The sequence below is a fragment of the Larus michahellis genome, chromosome 3 (assembly GCF_964199755.1).
Source record: "Larus michahellis chromosome 3, bLarMic1.1, whole genome shotgun sequence".
NCBI classification, from domain to species: Eukaryota; Metazoa; Chordata; class Aves; order Charadriiformes; family Laridae; genus Larus; species Larus michahellis.
Window position 1 is genome coordinate 21,384,949 of NC_133898.1, and position 22,276 is coordinate 21,407,224.

A 22,276-nucleotide genomic window follows, 5' to 3' on the forward strand; every position below is an offset into this window, starting at 1 on the left:
TTTAATTCCATCTATGAGCTCATCTTTTAAAACTAGCAAATGTTATTGCAGATGCACAGCCTGTGTGATTTAGTGCTGTTCTGAATACAAGGTTGTACAGCATCAACTGTGAAGTGTTGCTGTGTTTTACATACCTTTATAACACTACTGTAAAGCTACTTGGGAGCCTCTCTTTTTTTTTTATTTTTATTTTGTACTTTTCTGCCTCAATTTTTGTAATTAAGTGGTATTCTTACCTGGTTGCGTAAGGCATCCCTTGCTGTCAGCCTCCTCTAGAAACACTACATCTAAAAGATAGCCTGTTCAGTGACAGATTAAAGGAGAGTATCAGAGTGGAAAGCTTTGTCTCTTAATTTAGGTCAGTACTTCAATGCAGTGTGCTGTAAACAGCACAACGGTTGCATCCGTCTTCACTATATAATAAGTGTATGTGGTAAGCTGATCCTACCTGACTGCGGGCCATGCAGCTCTGGCCCCCACAAAACATACCGGAGAGGGAGCAGCCTTAAAACAAATTCCCTGCCGCCGGCCCGTGGGCGAGCAGCTGTGACCCCAGCTGGCAGGTGGGATGCTCCCCTCCAAGAGCAGGACTGCGGCGTTAGCAGCAGCCTTGATTCAAGCTAAAATCCTCAAGTGCTGGGTGTCCCGATCCATCCCACCTGCCCTCCACGGGATTCACCGGCTTCCGTTGGTCAGTAACTGGAATTTTGTTGCCGCCTTTGCATTTTAACGTGTTCTCTCTCCTAATTCCTCCCCTTACAAGCTCCAAGTGTTTGTGTTTTTCTTTTTTTGCCAGAATGTGACAAGGAAATGGTGGAAGGATCTGAACATTTAGGGATCTGAATGTTTTCCTAAGGATTACGAGCAGTTTTGAGTTCTCTTCTAGCAGGCTTTTTCCACTCTGAATATTTGTAGAAGGTCTTTAGGAATTTATCAGAAACTATTGACTTGTGGAGCTGGGCAAGACCAGAGATCAGAATCTCCGCGTGTTCTTGGTGCTGAATGTGGTGCAGTCCCAGGGCCCAAAATAGCATTCTCAAGTGTTTATACTGCCACAAGTGGGATGAATACTTATACTCTGTATAACAAGACATGCCGAGTGTGGAGTGTTTTCATAGAAGTTTTTACAAGAATAAAACCAGCTTCTCTCATAGGGGTGGAGGGGATCTTGGCACTCAAAAGAGCCCTGGAAAGGCTTTGGAGACCTCAGGGGTGTGCATGTGCACAGTTGTATTCCAGGGGAATCCCCAAGTGGGGGTTCCTAAAACTGTGAAGACGATGGGGCTAAATTTCACTTCACAGTGGTATCAGAAATATTGTCCCAGAGTATTCACAACAAATCACAGAAATAATGCTTATGGTAATGTGTTGGTTTTTTTTTTCTTTAAATTTAGAAGGGTATTATACCTCTCTCTTGCCTTTTTTGATTTGGCCTTTTTTTTTTTTTTACCTTTGAACAGTTATTCATAAGGATGTATACCCCTTTTACCTTCTAAAAATGAGGACAGGCAAGCATTTGTGTCTTTTCCTGCAAAAACAGCTTTTCCAGCTGCATGAAAAAGACTGAATTGTTATTGATAAGGTTTCTATTGCTTGAAATGCTCGGTGGAGGAATTGCTTTCTGAAAACATTTGACTGAGTTTTGTGTTGCTGGAAGTCATGCGACTAGCAGCCAATAGATACTGAAGTGGAGAACAGGCCTCGGAAGAGAATGGATATTAATTTTTAGCTAGCAGCTAAACTTTGATAGCAGTTTAGTATTAATAGCATCCAGTGAGGTGGTGTTCAGAGGCAGTAATCATCAATATTTTCTGTCAAATAAGGCAACTAATTTTTAAAATGCCCATTTTTCTAGTTGTGTCTGGAAAGATATGTGCCAGAATAACATCTAGCTGTCTGGTGTGCTTATACAGAATAATAACCAAAGACAAGGATCCTTCTACAGCTGTGAAGAGGAAGCCAAGTGTAAAATACCCTTGCTTTCCTGGGAATGGGATTTGGGGGGGACCTTGTATTCAGACTGAGACTAAGGGTGTAGCAACTCGACTTGTGTTTCTAAGAAACCTTCCGATGAAATGTGTTACGGAAATGCAAATTATGTTTCTACTTCACTGCCTATGTAGTAGGCTCTGCTCTTTTTTCTTTTTCTTTTTTTTACAGATGTAATTGCCATTGTTTTTCACTACAGAGAATATTTCTGAACTCTAGATGACTGTTTCTCCTGCTGCGTCAAATGGGTGCAGTATTATATGGATAGTAAGGTGGGAGGAGTTCTGACACATCACCTTGAGAGAAGGAAGGAGGTCCAGATTTAAAACCAAACAGTCCTCCAGCAATGTAATCTAGTTGAGCAGATAATTACTTCCGTATTGTCTCACTTGCTTGTAACTTGAAAAGAAATTTGGTTTTTGTTTCAAAATTCTGTATGCACAGTAGGTGATAACAAATGATACAGTTGTGTTGAAAACAATGCATTTAATGAGAGGGTTGTGACTCCAATGGCTTTGTGTTCTAAAGTAACCATGCACTGTTGCCTTTGTCTTTTCCAGATGTTTCTGACAGTGTACCTCAGTAACAATGAGCAGCACTTCACTGAGGTGCCAGTCACCCCTGAAACAACCTGCAGAGATGTGGTGGAGCTGTGCAAGGAGCCTGGTGAGAGCGAGTGCCACCTGGCTGAAGTGTGGTGTGGCTCAGGTAGGTTAGGCTCACACTTTGTGAATTATTGGGCATTCACTGCTGCTAATAAGGTAGCAGACAGAGACCTGACAGACGTGGTCCTGTCTCAAGAGGGTTTTCTGCCTTACGGTTTTGTCGATCTCTTCATCAGACCTGCTGTATGATAACGCATCTACAGAAAGGCTCACACATGCAAAAATGAGCTAAAGCAAAAGAAGGGGACCTGAGTGTGCAATGTTCTTGCGTGTATGCAGCACTTCTCTGACTCAAATGAGTCTCTGAAGGGTGTGGGGGAGTTGTTTTCTCTTCCTTCTTCTCCCCACTGTGGGATGCCACTGGCCTGTGTAGGGTTTTTGAAGCAGTAAGTATCAGTAGTTCTGTGATACAGAATCATTTCTTCAACCCCATAGCTCTTTTCACTTCCAGTGGCAAAGGAAACTTCCTTTTTCTGATGACACCTTCATTGTTTCTGATCATGTTAATTGAGTTGGGAAGGAAAGGAGTGTTAGCAGAAGGAGTAGGAGTTAGCTGATGGCAAGTGCTCTACAGAAGGTGTGTGGTGGGTGGGAGGAAAAACATAGAAACTACTGTTGACTGTCCCCTGTCCTGTTAAGGCTATGGAAGAGAGTTTTATGTTTGTGGTCGCTTGTGGCTTTTTTTCACGTCTATGTTCTTGCTGATTTTTTTTCTTGGAAGTTCAAATCTTCCTAGCTTGCAGTGCCCATTGGAACTCGAGAACATGTCAACAAACAAATCAAAAGCTAAAGTATGGCTAACTTTTCATGGATTAAATGGGAAAGGACTCCTGACTATCTCCTGTCTCCCTGGTAGCCACCCAGAGGCATAAAATAGGTGAATCACAGACAGGATTTTAAGTCATGCAAAATAATGATATTTGATCCAACTTTTTTGAGATGCTTCAACAAAATTATAAGAGAGTCAGATGATAAGGGCTTATGTTACTGTCTTCCTCTGCTGCTGTCTCAGGCTCTTACCTGTTTGAAGAAGTCTTTGGTGAGCTGGATGTTTGTTTAATGGCATGAGATACCTGAGTTGTCTCTTGATTTTTAGCCCCTTCTGACAGAGATGTAATGTTTCTGATATTTCTGAGTTTAAAAAATGCAACAGAATTTTTTTTTCTTCTCCTTAGAAAAGCATTTTTTATTTATAAGTGATAGTAAAAGAAAATCACCAATCTAGCATAGGAAGAGATCTTTTAGGAAAGTGTTTTTATTGTACGTCTTTGTCTAACTCTGTCTAAATCAACACAATACCAAAGTCTACAGTGAAAGACAAGTTAAAAAAAAAAAAAAAGGTTTAGTTAAAACCAGTGAATTTATAGTTAGCCTTAGCCCCGCACCCTGTTTAAGAGCTCAGGTTGTGGTGGTGGGGGACAGGGTTCTCCTGTTGTTACCAAAGTTGGAGCCCTGCTAGAGTGGGTAGCTCCTCTCCTTCTGTTTCCTTAACCTGTATTCTTGATTGACTTTTGAGATGTTGATGCGGAGTATGCTAGAAAGGGCAACGAGATTGTCCTGAAACCTAAGGAGAGCACTGATACTGAGAGGCAGGTGAGGTCTGCCAGCGCTTAGTGTCCAAATGGTCTTGTTAAGCTGCAAAGTGAACTTCTGGATGAGCGGGACCATATAATGCACAGAGGTTTATTTGTAAAATCAGGTTGTCAGCCTCTCTGCTACTCAAGGAGATGTAAGAAAATAATCTAGATACAGAAATATAAAGTGAAGCAGAGAGTTTTTCCTGAGATTAGTCTTTGCAAAGACGTCATGAGATACCATGAGAACAGATATCTAAATTGTTACTTGCCACAGCTATTGTCATAAGAGGAAAAAAAAAATCATCCATTTATGTAGTAAAAGCCTTGACAATTGTTTTAGAAACCAAATTATTCTTGTTCCCTTCACTGATCCTGTCATATTTACTAATTATTTACTTCTATATCCAAACACTGTATGTATGTGTAAAACTGTATACAATTTCAAACTGTACCTGGTCACAAAAAATGCACCAGTCTCAAATCAAGTAACATTAAAAACTTGAGTACTGGATGAAATACTTGCTTGCTGTTTTGGATAAAATATATCCTTTCTTAACCATTTGTATAACATCCAGTAGCAACCATTTGCAAGATCTGTTTTCATGTACATATGGGATCTTTTTGAAGGGGGGAGGGGTGGGAGAGAAATAGTTTTATCTTTCACCTAATCTCATTTTAGGTGTCGGCAAAGTTCGCTATCTTGTTTTGCCAAGATATGCCATGACTTCTATTGTGTTTGCGTTTTACACCGAACAAATTGAACTTTATTTTAAAATAAACATTGCACGCGGTAGCTAACCTTCTGGGGTAGAAACAAAAGATTTATCTTGGAAAATGACTTCTCAGGCTTCAGTTACCGAGATCCTCCTTAGATCCCTTGTCTCTCTCTCTCTCTGAGGCTTGCCGAGGAATTTTAGCTTCTGTTGTCAGGCCTTATTAAGTGTACTTTGAAAGACTGCCGCAAGTGCGCTTGAGGCATCCTACTCCCTGAAGGGGGCAAGTTTACTACTCTCCCTGTCTTCCCAGTTTTCCTTGAAATTTGATGAGTATCAGGGCAGACTTTCTTGATCTTCCTATTAGTGCCAGAATTCTGTTAGGCCACTACCTTGGCCACTGTGGAATGCAGTCAAAAGGTGTATGCCTGTATAAAGGTGGGTTGGTCTTTTTGTTTGGTTGTTTTTTGGTTTTTTTTTCTTTATGAGACAGATAAGGAATAATAAAAAAAAATGAAGTCTGATTGTTTGTCCTTTCTTCTTGGGCTTTCCAAATGTAGTTTTGTTTGGTATTTGAAAGCCTCTTTGACCTTCCTTTGAAGTCACTGGGTAGTATTGACAGATTTCTGGTGTAAAGGGCATTGCCCTTGATTATAGAGTTTCAGTTGAAGTATTGCTGAGCTGCTAGAAATCTCTCATAAACCTGCTGTATATTCTGTAAGATGGAAATCTGACAGCAGTAGTGTTGGGTTTTTGTTTTTTCCTTTTTTTTTTTTTTGCCTTGGATTAAGGTTTAGCAGATGAAGAGCTTTTTTAGCTGTCTAGACAAGTAACCGCCAAGAGACTGCTTTTTCTGTAACAGTGACCTACTTGCTTATTCTGTAAAGCTAATCTCTTTTGACAGTGACTCCAGAAATTTTCCTTCCTAGATTGCTTGAGCACAGCTGCAGCATTTTCATTTAAAGAAACACTTTTATGTTGAAAAAGAGCTTTTCACATTCTGAAAACATATGTTAGTAGCTCCTCTTCTTATAAAACTGAAAACATTTATACTTAACACCAACAATTTTTCCTCTGAAATGATTATTCCATATTAAGATAGTGGCTTTGAAAGACTCTATTGAATATGAATGAACTACTCTCTGATTTCTTTCTTTTTCTTTCTTTCTTTTTTTTCCTCCCTTTGCTTAAATAATGAAAGGAAACATGCAACAAAAGCAATGTCAGGAAAAATGAAACTGGTGCAAAAGCAGTGGTATTTAATTTCAGTCTTTGTCTGCTTGTCTTATTTTTCAGGCCAGGAACAGTATCTTCTGTTTGTCTGGCACCCAGTGCAAATGGATCCAACCTGATCATGAGTCGCGGATGTTGTCATAAGATACCATGACAGTATCCTGACTATGAAAAGTTGACTACTATGATATATTGACCTCATAGTTGCCATTGCTTTTGAAATAGGTGTAAAAATGTATGGCAAAATGTCTAGAACAACAAAAGAAATTGCTTTTATGTAAAGATTTACAGGCCAAAAAGTAATTCTAATTATATCCTGTCTGTAAATGCCTAGCTGTGAAGCAGATAAATTTTGGAAGAACAGTAATAGGGAAAGAGAGGAGTACTGGTAAAAGAAGGCAGTAGATGAAGACTCCCACTGGATTTTTGTAACATCAAAAGGCAATGAATGAGGCTTAAAAATCAGAGATGTGACTGAATTCCAAACTTGGGAACAAGAGCAGGAAAGGAAACGGTGGAACTTGTGCATGCAACTTTTAATGAAAGCTCGTCTTAACTGTCTGAAAGAAAATTGACAAGTTCTTACTGGAGTCACTTTTCACCATCTGATCTTTTTTTCCTTTGAGCTTTGAATTCAAAATAGTTCAGCTTTTCCAGGTTTATCAGAAGTGGGGCTTTCAAAACGCATGTGATCTGATCTTCGTGAAATTTGCTGTCCGAGAGAATGAGCCAGATCTATGGCTGATGGGAGCTGTGGGAGAACATCGAAGTGACAGGAGCTGTGATGGCTTGCTGAGCATCAGGCCTGTTGGGTAATGCCTAGGAGCCTCTTCAGGGTATTGAGTGCTTCTGCCTGAGCTTAAACGCAAGGGCTGCAATCCAGCATTTGATCACCATCCTTAGGAAGCGTTAAGAGAAGAATTTCTCTTCTCTGAGAGTTTATCCTTGCATCTCTCTTGATTCTCATTGGAATAGGAAGTCAATGAGTCCCTGCAGGAATCGGGGCAGAGGAGCCCTTAAGGAGGGGGTGGGAATGAGGTGGGAAAGCGTTTGTCCGAGGTACTACGGAAGTGGAGTGAAAGGTACGCCAGCACATTTCCTGTGGTGTTGAGCGGGTAAGATGATTTACAAATACAAAACTTAAGGCACTAGAGCCAAAAGCTCTAAATTGCCCATTTGCTTCCCCTTGGGCTGCGACAGTGCCTCAGCTTCTCCCTTCAGGGGCCGGCTTTTAAAGGGCTGTATCTGCTTTTCAGAAGTATTGGTTTAATTTGAGAAGCAAGGAGTGGTACAGCGCCTTCCTAAGGGAAGGGTAGAAATGCCTTGGGTGAGCGCAAGGGTTAGGTGCATGCGCTGCACCTGAGTAATAATAGGTGTTCCAGTGAAAGATGATGGACAGATGTTTTTTGTTTTGGTGCGTGCCCAAGCTACATAGAGATGTAATAATCAACTGGCTTTTTTCCTTTGCAGAACGTCCCATAGCCGATAACGAACGGATGCTGGATATTTTGCAGCGCTTTGGGATGCAGAGGAGCGAGGTTCGTTTCTTTCTTCGACATGAGCGCTCTCCCTGCCGGGAAACAGGTAGGTGTTGATCTCAGCTGGTTCATTTGTCGAAGTTTCATTTCATTCCTCAAGGTTAAGGAAACATCTTGCATATGTTACTTATTAATATTGGTAGTCAGTGTCGTGTTGCAGCCTTTCTTGGTCTGACTGTTACTTTCTTATGAATAGAGAATGATAGTAACAGAAAACTTGCTCATTTTAGTAAATACTTCATCCTCCCTTGCCAGGTCTGGGGTCATTAAATCCGAATTGAAACTTTTGCAGGTTTTCTAGAGCTGGTCATCACCAAAGCATCCAAGCACATCCTGTATTAAATATATTAGCCACAGCTAAATATATAGAGATCTGTGATAGTCTCTTCTTTTAAATCTAGTAAGCAAACTGTTGTCCAGTAATGTAATTTATTATTTGGGCTTAGGATGTTTCACCTGGATAATACTTTACCAGAGTGATAAACTTAGCATACTTGGCAAAGATAGAGTTCTTCAATGTTTCTCCCACAATCTACGTATTTGTATTCGTTTCAGGTATAGCTTTAAATGAACAGCCTAGTCAAGTTCTCTGAGAACGTGAGATCTATGCATTGTAAATCTAAATATGAAACCTGCAAAGAAAATGAATTCTTGCTTTTCAAGTTTTTTTTTCTGTGCATCCCATATTAAATCTCTTCAGTAGAATACTTAAGATGTTCACCTTTAAATCAGTCTTCTTCCTCCTCTTTTCCTGTTTTCATCCTTGGTAATCTTCCTCAGTATTGAAAATACCGCATTTGTGTTGTGACATTGTACCCAGTGTCTTTTAAAATGGCTAAATGCATCTTGATGTTTGAAATGTGTAATGAGTACGTGAAAAGATAAAGCTGTGCCACCTCTACCTACTAAGGGTCTTACAGTGCAGTTTCATTGTCAGGGTGTAATGGGCAAGAAGCTAACAGAGACGGCTTCATCTGGTAGTATATGTATGTCCGACAGGGAAATGAGTGATCTTGGTATTTGGCATCTGAACACCATTTGTATGTAACCTGATGGAAACATTAAAGTATGTTTCCAGTTAAGTAGCGTCTTTATTGTCACAAAGACTGCCAGGAAGAAAAAACTTTGTGCTTTTAAACTGTATGTGCAAATAATCAGCTGTAGATTAAATGGTGCATCTTTCATGATAGGTGACTGACCTTTAGCTATTGTTATTGATGTTCTCTGTGAGACAGTTGACAAAGGCACATCAGAACACCTAGGTGCTGATTTTAAGACATTGTGATCCAAATGCCTCTGTGAATTAACCAGATATTTTGGTGTCATTTGCAGAGGGGAACAGGTTTTTGTGACTCTTCATCTGTAATGCAGATTTACTGGGGGCCTGTTGACCATAGGAGAAATATTGCAATAGCATCCTGTTTGTTAAGCTTTTTTATTTGTCTGTTTTTAAGCAGTTTTATATTTTAAAATAAATGTTGACATTGAACAGGAGCCTCTTCATAAAATATCTTGTGTCATCATTTAAGTTTATCTGAGTGGTAAGAGCATGGGAAGAACAGTTGTTCAGATTCTAAACCAAAATGATTGTACTGTTTCTCCTTTTGTATTGAATGCTATGTCTAAAGAGATAAGAAAAAACAAAAACATATCTTATCATCTTTGACTATCCTATATTTCTATCTAGGAACTGGACAAAGATCTCAAGATCCAGCCTTAAAAAGAAACGGCGTGAAAGTGCCTGGTGATCGAAGAATAGAGAATGGAGTAAGTGCTTGATGCAATGGCCAGTATAGTGAAAATGGAGGCTTCCCTTCTTTTGAGATACTGGTGCAAATCCTACCCTGGAAACTAAGAGACTATTCTGGACGCGTTCCCAATGACTGCTCTAAACCAGACACAAAACCTTGAGCAATTTTCACCCTTGCATTCAGTTTTTAAGATGTTTCTGAGATCCATTGGCTGCCATATCCGTGTTTCTACAGGTGATCTCAGAGCAGCGAATTGAGCATACTTTCCCTCTCTACTCCCATCAAAAATTTTCTCTATTTTTCCTTCAGTTCATTGATTATTTTCACATTCAGTTTTGTGTCAGATTTCAAGTTGAGACCAGTTAGTGTTTCAGCATTGAATCCATTTTCTGTCATTTATTCTTGCTCTATAAGTTGTAATTATGGATATAAGATTGAATCTAGATTCAGGAAACATACGAACAGATAATTAATGTAATAATAGTGCTATCTTTGAGGGCGGTGAGGTTTTCCCCCCCCTGCTATATTTAAACTTTCCATTTTCTTCAACTTACGTTGAAGGGCTTTGAATTGCAACGATACACCTACGACCACAGATCTGTCCTGCCGTGTGCTGAGCATTCTGGGCTCAGTCAGTCAAAGCTGATTCATGCTGGGCTTAATTATAAAGGGCTGTGAAACGCCTCTTTAAAATGCTGCTGGGATTTTGCTAGAAATACTGATGTTTCAAGAGATGTCAGCTTATGTATGTTGCTGGATTGGGCTACACATGTGTATGAGCTTACAACTATTTATTCTTTTACCATGGAAATACACCATTGCTTTCTAATTATTTTATTGGATACTCGGTTGTCGTTGTTAAAGACCTTTATCATAGTTTTTCTGCCATAGCTCTATTGAGTTGCACGCTAGCCAAATTAAAAATTCTAGACTTAGCATGCTTTGGATTTTCTTTGACAGGTCAGTGCTCCAAGGATGGATATGACACTGGCTGAACTTCAGGAAATGGCATCACGCCAGCAGCAACAAATTGAGGCTCAACAGCAAATGCTGGCTAACAAGGTGAGTTTGGAATGAGACTGTTTATAGCCAGGAACAAAGGTAGTAAGAGTCATGTGAGGTGGAGGGGGAGGGTTGGGGATTTGGGTTTTTTTTCCCCTATTATAAACAGAGGGCCTCCTTTCTTTGCCTCCTCCTTTTTAAATTTGAAAGTCAACCTATGCAAATATCCAGTAGTAAAACATTAAAATAATGCCAGTGGTAGAAGTGACCATTTAGCTTACTAAAAGGATAGAGCATATAACATTAATATATTGTCATTCATCCTCGTGGCTCTACCGCCCTCTTTGTGTTCCGTGTGGTGACCAGACATTCACCGGTTTGATCACTGAACAATGCTTTTGTCTCTGGATATAATGCTGTCCTGTAATGATATCTTGCTTTCTTCTGATAGGGTTCGATGTGTGCTTGGTTTCCTGGGGCAGCTGTCTAGAAAAGATGGCGTGTATGAGATAAAAGTAACTAGGAGAGTGATTTATAAAATGCTTGCTGAACAGTAACAGAAAAGCTAATGAAAGCACACGGGGTGCTCCTGGATTGTTTAGGGGAAAAATACTCTGAATGCATCTGCAGAATGGTGGCATGGATTTTCATATTTGACTTAAGTGTTGCGAAAATACCATAGAAAATGCTGCTTTTGTCAGAGAATCGTTAAATGCGAGCCCATCCTGCAGAGCGCTCAGCTGTCTGGGTGGATGCATTCCCGTGTGTTTCAGAATGTGCTCTACTGGGGAAGAGGCTGCTCTGGGGCTCTTGTCTCACCGCTCTCCCTCTGTAAGAAGCCCTGTCTCCCTCTCCTTTTGAGATCAGCTGGGTTTTTTCTCCCCCCTATGTTTAGCATCTTGTTTGGTTCTCCTGGCTTTCAATAATCATATCTCAGGGAAGTGCTTCAAACCAGGGCTTTCTAATAGTTCTGCACTTCTTCAAAGTGATACTGTGGCCCAGTGAATAGCCAATATAACTTTCTTTCCATTTTATGGTAGGAACTGATAAGAAGAAGATGCAGCTATAAATGTAAGAAATCAGTCAATCAACTAAGTGATTAGAGTTTTCTGTTAAAGTTTAGCAGCACAGTTAATACCTATTCTGCCCTGTTTAATTTGCCAAGACAGAATGTTACTGCCCTCTCAGTTCCAGCTGAGATGTGCTAAAATACAAGAGAAGCCTAAGCTTTTATAACTTTTGTCTGTTTCACTCAAAGGTGATGGTAATAGACCATGGTCTTATAAATAGCACCGTAATCACTATATATATATGAAACCAGAAACAGGAACATTATATAAATTTACTGTAAAGGGAGTTGCAAAAGATTAAAAACAAAACAACAAAACCAAACCAACTATGAGTTTGAGTCTGGATAGCTGCCCGTCGGCTAGGTGTCTGCCGCCTGTGGTTTGAAGAAGAGTAGCCTTATGGGTGTCCCACTGGAGAGTATTTCATTTAACATGCCTCTCTGGAAAAAACCTGCTTTCCTAGATGCCCTTTCAAAGAGAGGCTTTCATGGGTTGTGTTCGTGGCTAACATTTCCATTGCCTCTTTCCTGCCTTCTGAAATCAGATGTAATATTAAAAATAGATTCTGAGGGGGAAAAATACATTTTCTTTTTAGATATGAGCTGTAATATCTATTTTTTGACATTTTCCTGCGTGGGATTGACTCTAAATTAGTGCACACACTGCAGGTGCTGCCTGGTTTTCTCCGGAAAGCAAGCTCACTTATTGCTTTTCCTTTTTTATCCAAAGTGCACAAGATTCCCTGTTTCTAAATATGACTGGTGACTACTTTTTTTTTTTTTTAAATTTCCTTTTTTGGAGGAAGTGTTGAGTTCTAATGTTCGTAAGCAGCGGTAGTCTTGGCTGTTAGTGGGTGCTTGGGGAAGTCTTAGCAGTTCTCCTACGTCTGGAACAACCCATCATCTCCAGACCTGGAAGCCATGTGTAATGGCCAGTGACTTAAAGGAAGTCTCTATGGGTGATCTGGTCGTTTCTATTAGTTCTGAACTATAGACATCTGTACACAGAAACTGACAGTGAACCACCCTACTCTCATACTCTTGGAGAGGCAAAAGGATCCTCTCCACTGAGGTGATGTCTGTTGTATAAATGGGGGCCAGGTCAATGAGAAGGTTTTCCCGTGTCTTGAATTCTCCTGTCTTGTGATGGCAGTGATTGTTACCAGGAAATAGCAAATTTGCAGAGCTTTGGTGTGCACTGATCCTCCATCTGAATGAGGTTCTAACAGAACTAGAAAAAGTACAGAGAATTATGAAAATGATCAATAATTTATGGAATATCTTCCATATAAAGAATATCTAATATTTTCCAGCATGACTTAATAGTTGTTTAAAATGTGATGTACAATAGAGATCTGTAAAGTACAATCAGCATGGAAAGAAGGTAGAGGGGAAATAATGATTAGCTCTTGCAACTCAAGAGCCAAGTAGTGATTAAATGAAATTGGCAAGTATCATGGAATACGAATGCTAAAATTTTTCTTAAGCTTCAAAGGATTTGGGGCAATTTCATGGAAGAAAAATTTACCAAGGGCTGTTAGACATGGCTACCACCTCTGTTTGCATACATTCTTGGGCTACGGAATGGTGGTACCTGGAGGATTGTATTGGGACAGTACCAGTACGCGCTTGCTCTGTTCTCTCAGACTTCCCTGGACACTCTGGGAAGTCAGGATATGGGACTAAAGCTGATCTGAGCTGCTGTGGCAAATTGTTTTTAAGTTTTAAGACTGTTCCTGTTAGTATCTTACCATAAGTTTAATTTAAAATAAATAAATAAAAAAAAATTTCCTTGTCTTGACTGCAGGAACAGCGTCTGAAATTCCTGAAACAGCAAGATCAGCGACAGCAACAGCAAGCTGCTGAGCAGGAAAAACTGAAGCGATTAAAGGAAATTGCTGAGAATCAGGAAGCCAAACTTAAAAAAGTGAGAGCACTGAAAGGCCACGTGGAGCAAAAAAGACTCAGCAATGGGAAATTAGGTGAGTTGCTGCTTGTGGAAAAGTAGCCTGTGGTTTTTTCATGAAGGGTGCTTCTTGGAACTCTAGAATTTCTGGTGATTTCGATGATTCAGAAGAGGTATCTACAGTGTTCCAGGAAATGTTAATCTTAACAATTTCACATCTTGTATTTACCGAGAAAATTCCTGAATGACCTAGAACAAAATGTATTTTCTTGCTGTATTTTAAAATATCCCCTAAGGGCATTTCCACTCTGTGTTTTGAGCCTAATATGTCTGCTCTTTAAGTTACAGTGTAAGTTGTTCCCTTGCTCAAATACCTTTGTCTACTGCAGTAACTTTTTCATCCTTGATGTTAATACCCCACACATTTAGAGTGTTATTTTCTTCTTGGCCTATAAGAAAGGCTGGCATGGTACCCATGTTGCTTCTTACGCAAGAGATAACTTAATGGCCAAAGAGGCTGAGTATTTTCTTTTTAATTATGGAAATCGGACTAGTGTCTGGCTTGCTACAGTACTAGTTGAGTGCTTGCAGTTCAGCATGTCGATGCAACATTAAATATTTATTTCAGCCTTCATATCAACACTCATTCTTCTGCCTACCTTTTCATCCTCCCTCTATATGTATTGTACAGAACTTGTCATTTCCAGCTGGACTCAAATGAAAATATATTGGTTTATTAAGGTAAAATAGAAATATATTGTATTATTAAGAAGCCTGGTGCTTTACAGATAAAAGTGTTTTTCTATGGGGAGGACACATTTTCTGCTTGGGTTCTGTTGCATACAGTAAACATCAGTTTAAAGGAATGGAAGGATGGTAGAGTAATACAAGATCTTGGAGCATGTGTGTCTGTTTCCCTGCATCCTCCCCAGCCTGTTTGGTCTTGGTACTTGCTTCAACACTTACCGACTCCTTAAGCTTTATTCTGTAATGTGACAGTTTTGGCAGGGGGAGCAGCTGATGACAACCATTCATAATAGACCCTAAAAAGCCCTCCGAGTCTTTGTTTAACATAACAGCTCGAGTGTTTTGTCATTGAGTTCCTGTGACCTAAATTCAGAGTTTTAAATATTATAAATATGCCTTGTGGTTGAGTGAATTTCTTCCTGTGGAATTCAGCATTAAGTGAATTTAGGCTTCTACAGATGAAATTCAGCCTGGTAGTGTGGTTTTGGTTGTTTCCATACTTCAGAAAGTAAAAAAAAATGTCCTCTTTCCCTCCCCATCAGAACTCTAAGTAGACCAAATTTACATAATCTTGCTAGTGCGTTTGCTTTTACAAATGCTTGGAGGAAGAGCTGGTTTGACAGGGACCGTGAGTTGGCAGCAGCCGGCTGCAGCCTGCGTGCAGCGCTGCTCCTGAGGCCGGCAGGGCGCTCTCTGTCCCCTTAACCACCGCCTTGGAAGCGGCCCACGCTCGGTTGTTTCTCAGGGCAGCTATTGTGCTTTCTCGTCCTCTCCAGTGGAGGAGATTGAACAGATGAACAGCCTGTTCCAGCAAAAGCAGCGCGAGCTGGTGCTGGCGGTGTCAAAAGTAGAGGAACTGACCAGGCAACTGGAGATGCTGAAGAACGGCCGAATTGATGGTTACCATGACAACCAGTCGGCTGTAGCTGAGCTCGACCGCCTGTACAAGGAGCTGCAGGTAAGGCAAAGCCAGCTCATGAGCCACAACTCCTAGGAGCCAAAAGCTGGTTGGGTCGTTTCTTGCCTTGTCGGAAAGAAATCCCATTGCTCCTGTTCCTGGCAGAGCTGCGTGGCTACCTGCATGCTGAGGGTGGAGGGTTAGTTATACTGGATTCAAGGGAAACAGGGGAAGGAGCACGCAGTGTATATACCTTTCCTTTCTGCAAAATTTGGAGACAAACCAACATTTTTTCTGGAGAAAATAATCTGGGTTTGCCAGCGTGACTTGACTTTTTAGAAGGCTTTTCCCTTTGTAACTGTTTCCTGTCCCCAGTCCTGAAAGTTAATTTGTTTTGATTTCTGTTGTTTTCCCCTCCTCCCCCCACCGCCCCGGCTTTGTGAATTTATTCAGTTGAGGAACAAACTGAACCAGGAGCAGAATGCCAAGCTGCAGCAACAGAGGGAGTGTTTGAACAAGCGCAACTCGGAGGTGGCAGTCATGGATAAGCGTGTTAATGAGCTGCGAGAGCGCCTGTGGAAGAAAAAGGCAGCTCTGCAACAGAAAGAGAATGTACCAGTAAGTGTTGGGATATTTAATAACAAAAAAAATGAATTTCATTTGTGGCCCGTACAGGCTGAAGTAAAAACTTGCTTGTGGGGAAGGCTGTTCGGATGCTAGACTTGTTGTTTTTTATCCATATGTGGTGGAAGTCTTGTATTATTAAAGTACTTTTCATGGTACATTGGTGTTAACCTACTTACTCTTTATGGACAAGAACTCTTCTTATGCTGTCGTGGAATTTTTTTTTTTAGATTTTTTTTTTTTTTGGCTATTACTATCTCATGTTTATATCTCCTTACAGCTCTTTTTTTAAAAAGCATTTTTAATATTGTAGCATCATCTTCTATTTGTTTTATCCTTTTTGACTTCTATTTCAAACTCTGATGGATGGATACTGCAGCATAACATTCTTTACATTTTCTTTTTTTTTTTTTTTTTTTTTTCCCCAAAGGTTTCTTCGGACGGGAATTTACCCCAGCCAGTGGCTTCTGCTCCAAGTCGAGTGGCAGCAGTAGGTCCTTATATCCAGTCCTCTACTATGCCACGTATTGCTTCCAGACCTGAACTTTTGGTGAAACCAGCATTTTCAGATGGGACACAAGCTTTGCAGGTACCTGATGGTCCACTAAAAACACAAACTCTGCCTAACATGAGAGCTGGGAGCAGTTCGCAAGCTAAAGCTCCTGCAGGTAATAGCTTACAATTAATATTTCTTTTCCAAAAATGTCTTATTTTCTTATCTACCAACTCTGCCTTTTTTTTCTTCTTTTTTTTTTTTTTAAAGCAAAGTATTATTTGAGATGTCAATCTTACTACTTGCAATTTTCCTGCCCCGGTGAATATATTTTATAAGCCTTGAGGTTATACTACTCAATGTGTTATAAATTTAGTAATCCTTCTAGGGAGCAATCTGAGTTGTTACATGTTAGGAGGATTTTTCTGTAAACTATTTATTTACTTATTTATTTTAAAATACTCCTAAAAACTATACAACAGTATTTGTGCAAGTTTCTAAAGGCAGTTTTAGAATATACATGGTAACAACCTGGTGCCTGGGCTTAACTCTAGCAAAGCAAAGTTTCTGATCATGCGTTCTGGAAATGACACATGTAAAGGATTAACCACTGTTACAAGAAATATTATAAAGGAGGCAGGTGATTGTAGCATAGAAATAGCAATGAACTTGCTGACACGTTGATGGCGTAGGAATAGAGAGAGACCTAAGTCCAACACCTGATAGAAGGCTTGGCCTCTCCTGCTGGGAGTGGTAATGGAGATTTGCCGGGCTTCTCTCTGCAGCTTTCTCCTACCTACGAGATACAGTTCGGCTCTGTGAGAGTAGAAGTCTGGAGAAAGTTGAGAGCTGCAAATACCTCTTCTGTGCTATCTTGGAAGGAGAAGAGTCCCTTTTCAGCTGGGAGATAAGAGAAACTCTGTGATCTTCCCAAAAGGAAAAAATGGAGGCTGAGCTTATAGAAGAGTTCTGTTTATTTTTATCTCCCTCCTTCCATCTCTAGTTCTGGCAGATGTTATTAAAGTAGCCATAACAAGAAACCAGTCCAAGTGTCTCTTGCTGTGCTGGAGAATGGGGAACTGTTTCATTTTATCTGGTTTGCAGATCCTAAAACTGATGGAGTGGAATTTTAGCTCCAGTCCATACAAAAATTGAATTTTTGCTATAGGAACGTGTAGTGGTGTGCTACTTGAACTAAAATAGCACTCCTTATTTTTTAGCATTTGGGCAAAACGACTGCTTTCCTAGAGAGATAGTATCCAACACTTTGTCAGAATGAAACTTCTCTCCTGATACTTAGCATTACTCTTTGTATTTTCTATCACTGATTGTACTAGATAATTTAGAATTTAGTAGAGAGAATTTGGTGAAATATTTAAACTAATAACAAGTTGCAAGCATTTTCTTAGTTATTTTTGAGGCAGACTGGATGCCTGCTCCAGTGAATTTAAATATCAGCTTTTAATGCAGTGCCTGTACGCACACTGAACATGCAGATGATCTTTCTGCTGTTTTGGCTATCACTGGCAGGATCTACTTATGCTTTAAAGCATCATGTTTTCTTTGATATCTATATATATATCTTTCTCATTCCTTCTTACCGTCCTGTCACTTCTGACTTACTGTAAATATCCAACAAAAGTTTCTTATTAACTGGAAAGGCGGCAGTCTGGAGAAGTTTCTTGGCTGAATGCTGAAAGTGCAAACATGTGCAAATATTTGTGGACAAATAGTTTTGCTGCTGCTTTAATAGCTGTTTCTGAGCTTGGTTTTGCATTTTTTTTCTTTTTTTAAAACAAACAAATGAGCAAAAAAATCTAAAGTAATAGGATTTATAGTAGCTAATTTATATATGATACTTGTACAGTGTCTGGACCTGACTCTCACAAAAAAACTTACTTGTAGTAAATAAGTCAATGAAAACATTATTTTAGCTTAATCACTTCCACTTGTTCTCTCCTAGGTTCTGTAGTCCCCAGTACAAAACCTTCCCCATCTGCCACTGACTGGAGTAGTTCAAATGCAGACAATCATATTAGTCAAGGATCAGCCGTGACTTCAGGAAAAGGAATTGTGACTAGTGAAGGACAAGGTATGTTCTTAGATGTTTGGCTAATGTTAAAATATGGAGAATCTAGTTAATGATATCTGTCTGTTCTAAATGCTTCCGTAAATACACAGAATTCATTTGAGAGCACAAACCTCCCTGAAGAATATTGCCATATAAGCTTTAGTATCGTTGCAGGGATGTTTTTGGGACAAAAAAACCCAACAACAAAACAACCAAAAAAAACCCCCCAAAACCCAAACAAAACCAAAAAACAACCCAAAACTTGTTTCAGGTGGTGAAGTAGATACTAATGCCTTCATACGTGTTCCTGTTCAATTTGCAAGATACAGCATTTGGCAGGCCCTTGCACCCTTGGCGCAGGGGTAGGATCAATACAAAAAGCACCCCTTGCACGCACTGTCTTGAATATTGCACAGACCAGGACTTTTATTCCTACAATTCTGTTGCCTGTTTAAAACGTTTTCCCCTCTGTCTCTCTAACAACAGCTGAAGGAGAAGCTTTTTTAAGAGACAAAGAGAAAAAAGTTCGTCCATTCTCAATGTTTGATTCTGTGGACCAATCTGCTGGGCTGGGCACGCTCCGAAAGAACCAGAGCAGCGAAGATCTCCTGCGAGAAGCACAGGTATGCGGGAAACTCGAACTACTGCATTCCAGCTGATAGGGATTACTGCACAGCTCTTCAAATATTGCTGTCAGGATGGTCTTTGAAAAGCACCTACTTCCTACTTTTAAAAGACTAATTCTAAGGAAAAGAAGTCTTTTTTTTTTTTTTTTTTTTTTTAGGCTTTTATTGGTAGTTGGTAACTCAAAGTTGTTCCCTACAGTCACCAGTCACAGTGGTGAAAATCTACATTTTGACTGAATATGTAAAAATGTCTGTGTTACTTCTACTAGCGTGTACGCATTTCCCCGCCCCGCCCCCCCCCCCAAGATTGTATGCACCGAGGCGTTTGCATGGGGTTTTAAAAATCGTTTACACGCTTGTTTCACTGTTTAATGCAGCAGCGCCCTTCAGATGTTTGATTGCAGCAAGACTTCCCACCTAAACCTTGGCACAAGGGCACGATTTGATCGGGCAGGGGTGAACTAACATAGAAGAGCTGGGGTTCACAAGCGCTCTGTTGGAAAAGAAGCTTCTTGCCTACCGATGCTACTAAGTGCCCCCGCTATCTCCAGAGAAGTTACTGTGCCCTGCCATTGCTTGATGTTTTAAACATAGCTGCTACAGAACGAATTAAAGAGAATGGGTTCAAAGTGTAAACAACTATGATGATAAAATGTTTCAAGAGCTCTCTTCATGTTTCCAATGATGTTGTAAACAGTATAAATGCCAGATACTGTATCATTCTTACAGTATCTTTGGTCCTTCACACTAAAACTCTTTAAAACATGTTTTGCTATTTAATCTTAATAAACTTGTTTTTGTCTTTCAGACGGCCAATAAAAATGTAACAAAGGTACCACCACCTGTCCCCACTAAACCAAAGCAGATAAACTTGCCTTACTTTGGTCAAGCCAGTCATCTGCAACCTTCTGATACTAAGCTGGATGGAAACCTGCAGAAGCTGCCTTTGGCTATTGTAACTATGGGGAACAAACAAAAACCAGTGGCACAGCAGCCCTCACATCCTTCTCAGCAGATACAGCAAAGAATTTCTGTACCTCCTGCAGGTCCTTCCTCTAGCCAGGACCAAATTCTTCCCTCCTGCAAACAGGAGAGTCCCCCAGCAGCAGCCGTGAGACCTTTTACCCCTCAGCCGTCCAAAGAGACCTCACTCCCACCATTTCGAAAGCCTCAAACTGTGGCTGCAAGTTCAATTTATAGCATGTACACGCAACAGCAGACTCCTGGGAAGAACTTCCAGCAGGCAGTGCAAAGTGCTTTGACAAGAGCGCAGACCAGGGGACCACACTTCCCAAGTGGTAAGCATGTGGCGCCCTGCCTCTCTTCTGTCTTCATAAACCTCAGATATATGTACTTTCCACTTGGTCTGTGGGTATAAAGCTGTTCCGCAGGGGAATTAAGCAGGTTAGTGCAGCTATAAGAATCTTAGATGGATCTGACATGCTGTATACGGGCTCTAACAAAAAGTGCAGAATATCTGTCTTGCATTTGCAAGAAAACTAATGGTAAACCTGGTTACCAGATCAGTTCTGTTCATTTGATCGTATTATTCTGCTTCTTTGCCCTACATGGGTGAATCAGGTTGTGTGTTCTTTTTAGGCTTGTTGATCAAATATTCACACTTGTTTTTTCCCCCCCACCCCTCTCCGAACTCCTCCACAGTGTATGGCAAGCCTGTGATGGCAGGAGCTGGTGTACAGAATCAGCTGCCGCAGACGGAGAACGTCTACTCAAACCTCCAAGGCAAGCCAGGCAGTCCAGAGCCTGAGATGGAAACAACAGCCTCTGCTCATGAGAATCACGAACCAGAGCGAATACCCCGTCCCCTTAGCCCGACCAAATTGCTGCCTTTCTTATCCAACCCGTATCGCAACCAGAGTGACGCTGATCTGGAAGCACTACGGAAAAAGCTCTCCAATGCACCCAGACCACTGAAGAAACGTAGCTCCATTACTGAGCCAGAAGGACCTAATGGCCCCAATATTCAGAAGCTGTTGTATCAGAGGACCACTCTGGCTGCGATGGAGACTATCTCAGCTCCATCACATCCCTCCAAACAGACAGCATCAGCTGCCAGTCCTGAAAGCCCAGCAGAAATCCCAAATCCTTATCTAAGCCCAGAATCGGAAAAAGAAACAGCTGCTTCTATGCCAGAACCGGCCATTGCTGAGGAAGCAGAAAACACCCCAGCGGATCAGAGCGAAGCTGTTCTTCCCTCTGTAGCTTTGGACACTGTACCTGAAGGAGTATCAGATGGTGATGAACTCACGCAGCCAAAAATGGAAGAACCAAGCATAGAAGCTTCACTGCCACTGGAGGTATACATGGAAGAATATCCTCCATACCCACCACCTCCCTATCCATCAGGGGAACCAGAGAGTTTGGGAGAGGACTCATTCAGTATGAGGCCTCCTGAAGTTACTGGACAGTTTTCCTTGCCTCCGGTAAGTATTAGTTAGCCTACAACTTGGATGCCCTGACAATAAGTCACCTTAAGATCTGACATAAATCCTGTGTGTTGTATTGTAGAACTTAAGTGGATGTGGGAGAACAGTCACACAAATAGTCTAGAAGTCTTTCCGTGGCTATCTGTTCTATTTGTGCTGTGTTCTTATCTCCAGAGTGAATGACAGTAATGAAAAGTCTCTCTTGTTTCTAGAATTAATGACATGATGAAAAGTTTCAAATGGAATTTGATACACAAATAGTAAAACTCTTCCGGGCTGTAAAGAACATTCCCTATAGAACTCTGCCTACTACATCCAAACTATACTTCTATCTTAAGAGAAATTAAAGTTCACTTTTTTTGAGGCACAGTTACAGACTTCACAAACATTTCCCACTATTGCTGATATGAAATGGAAACTAATTATCTTAATCCCAGATTGCATTTGTTTGTCTGAAAGTGCCTTGCTTGAAAAATACGGAGAAACACACTTAGTTTCTGCTTTAAAAACTCATTTGTAGACATCAACTGTTGGCATTTCTTCTACTGAAATGTTTTCTGGGTTTTTCTTCGGAACCTGATTTAACATCAGTCAGTTCTTAAGTTGCATCAAAATGGAGTCGCTTTGGGCTAAGGGTCGGCAGCATTTTACCATCTTGTTTGTCTTGGAAGTTTGTATCTGTGTGTGTGGTACGGTGTTATCTCTCCGTTGTAGAACAGAAATGCTTACTGCTTTCAGTTCCCCAAAGAGTTTCTTTTAAAACCTATCATGAAGAGAATTTTAATAACTTGATAGATGAAAGTGGTTTTTTTCCTCCATCGCTTCAGTGCAGAGGAGTTAAAAGCTTTAAATGTGCTTTTTAACCTTGTAATTTCTGCATGGAATAGTCATTGCATGTTTTCATGCTTTAAAGGCTTTGTCCTTGCT

The 22,276-nt window shown here is 40.5% G+C and overlaps 1 protein-coding gene across 3 annotated transcripts in view; it reads left to right on the forward strand.

Moving 5' to 3' along the window:
• Positions 1-22,276, forward strand: part of TP53BP2 (tumor protein p53 binding protein 2) — a 50,125-nt gene that overhangs the window by 17,703 nt on the left and 10,146 nt on the right. For 2 of the 3 annotated variants that reach the window (XM_074579037.1, XM_074579035.1), the window contains exons 2-13: positions 2,550-2,697; positions 7,648-7,761; positions 9,403-9,482; positions 10,427-10,528; positions 13,345-13,519; positions 14,967-15,148; positions 15,542-15,706; positions 16,143-16,380; positions 18,169-18,297; positions 18,763-18,899; positions 19,711-20,200; positions 20,565-21,346. In XM_074579037.1, the coding sequence (XP_074435138.1) occupies positions 2,550-2,697; positions 7,648-7,761; positions 9,403-9,482; positions 10,427-10,528; positions 13,345-13,519; positions 14,967-15,148; positions 15,542-15,706; positions 16,143-16,380; positions 18,169-18,297; positions 18,763-18,899; positions 19,711-20,200; positions 20,565-21,346 (2,742 nt within the window). Of the gene's footprint in view, positions 1-2,549; positions 2,698-2,847; positions 6,990-7,647; positions 7,762-9,402; positions 9,483-10,426; positions 10,529-13,344; positions 13,520-14,966; positions 15,149-15,541; positions 15,707-16,142; positions 16,381-18,168; positions 18,298-18,762; positions 18,900-19,710; positions 20,201-20,564; positions 21,347-22,276 lie in introns of those variants that run through there. The other variant, XM_074579036.1, reaches the window with a different exon arrangement.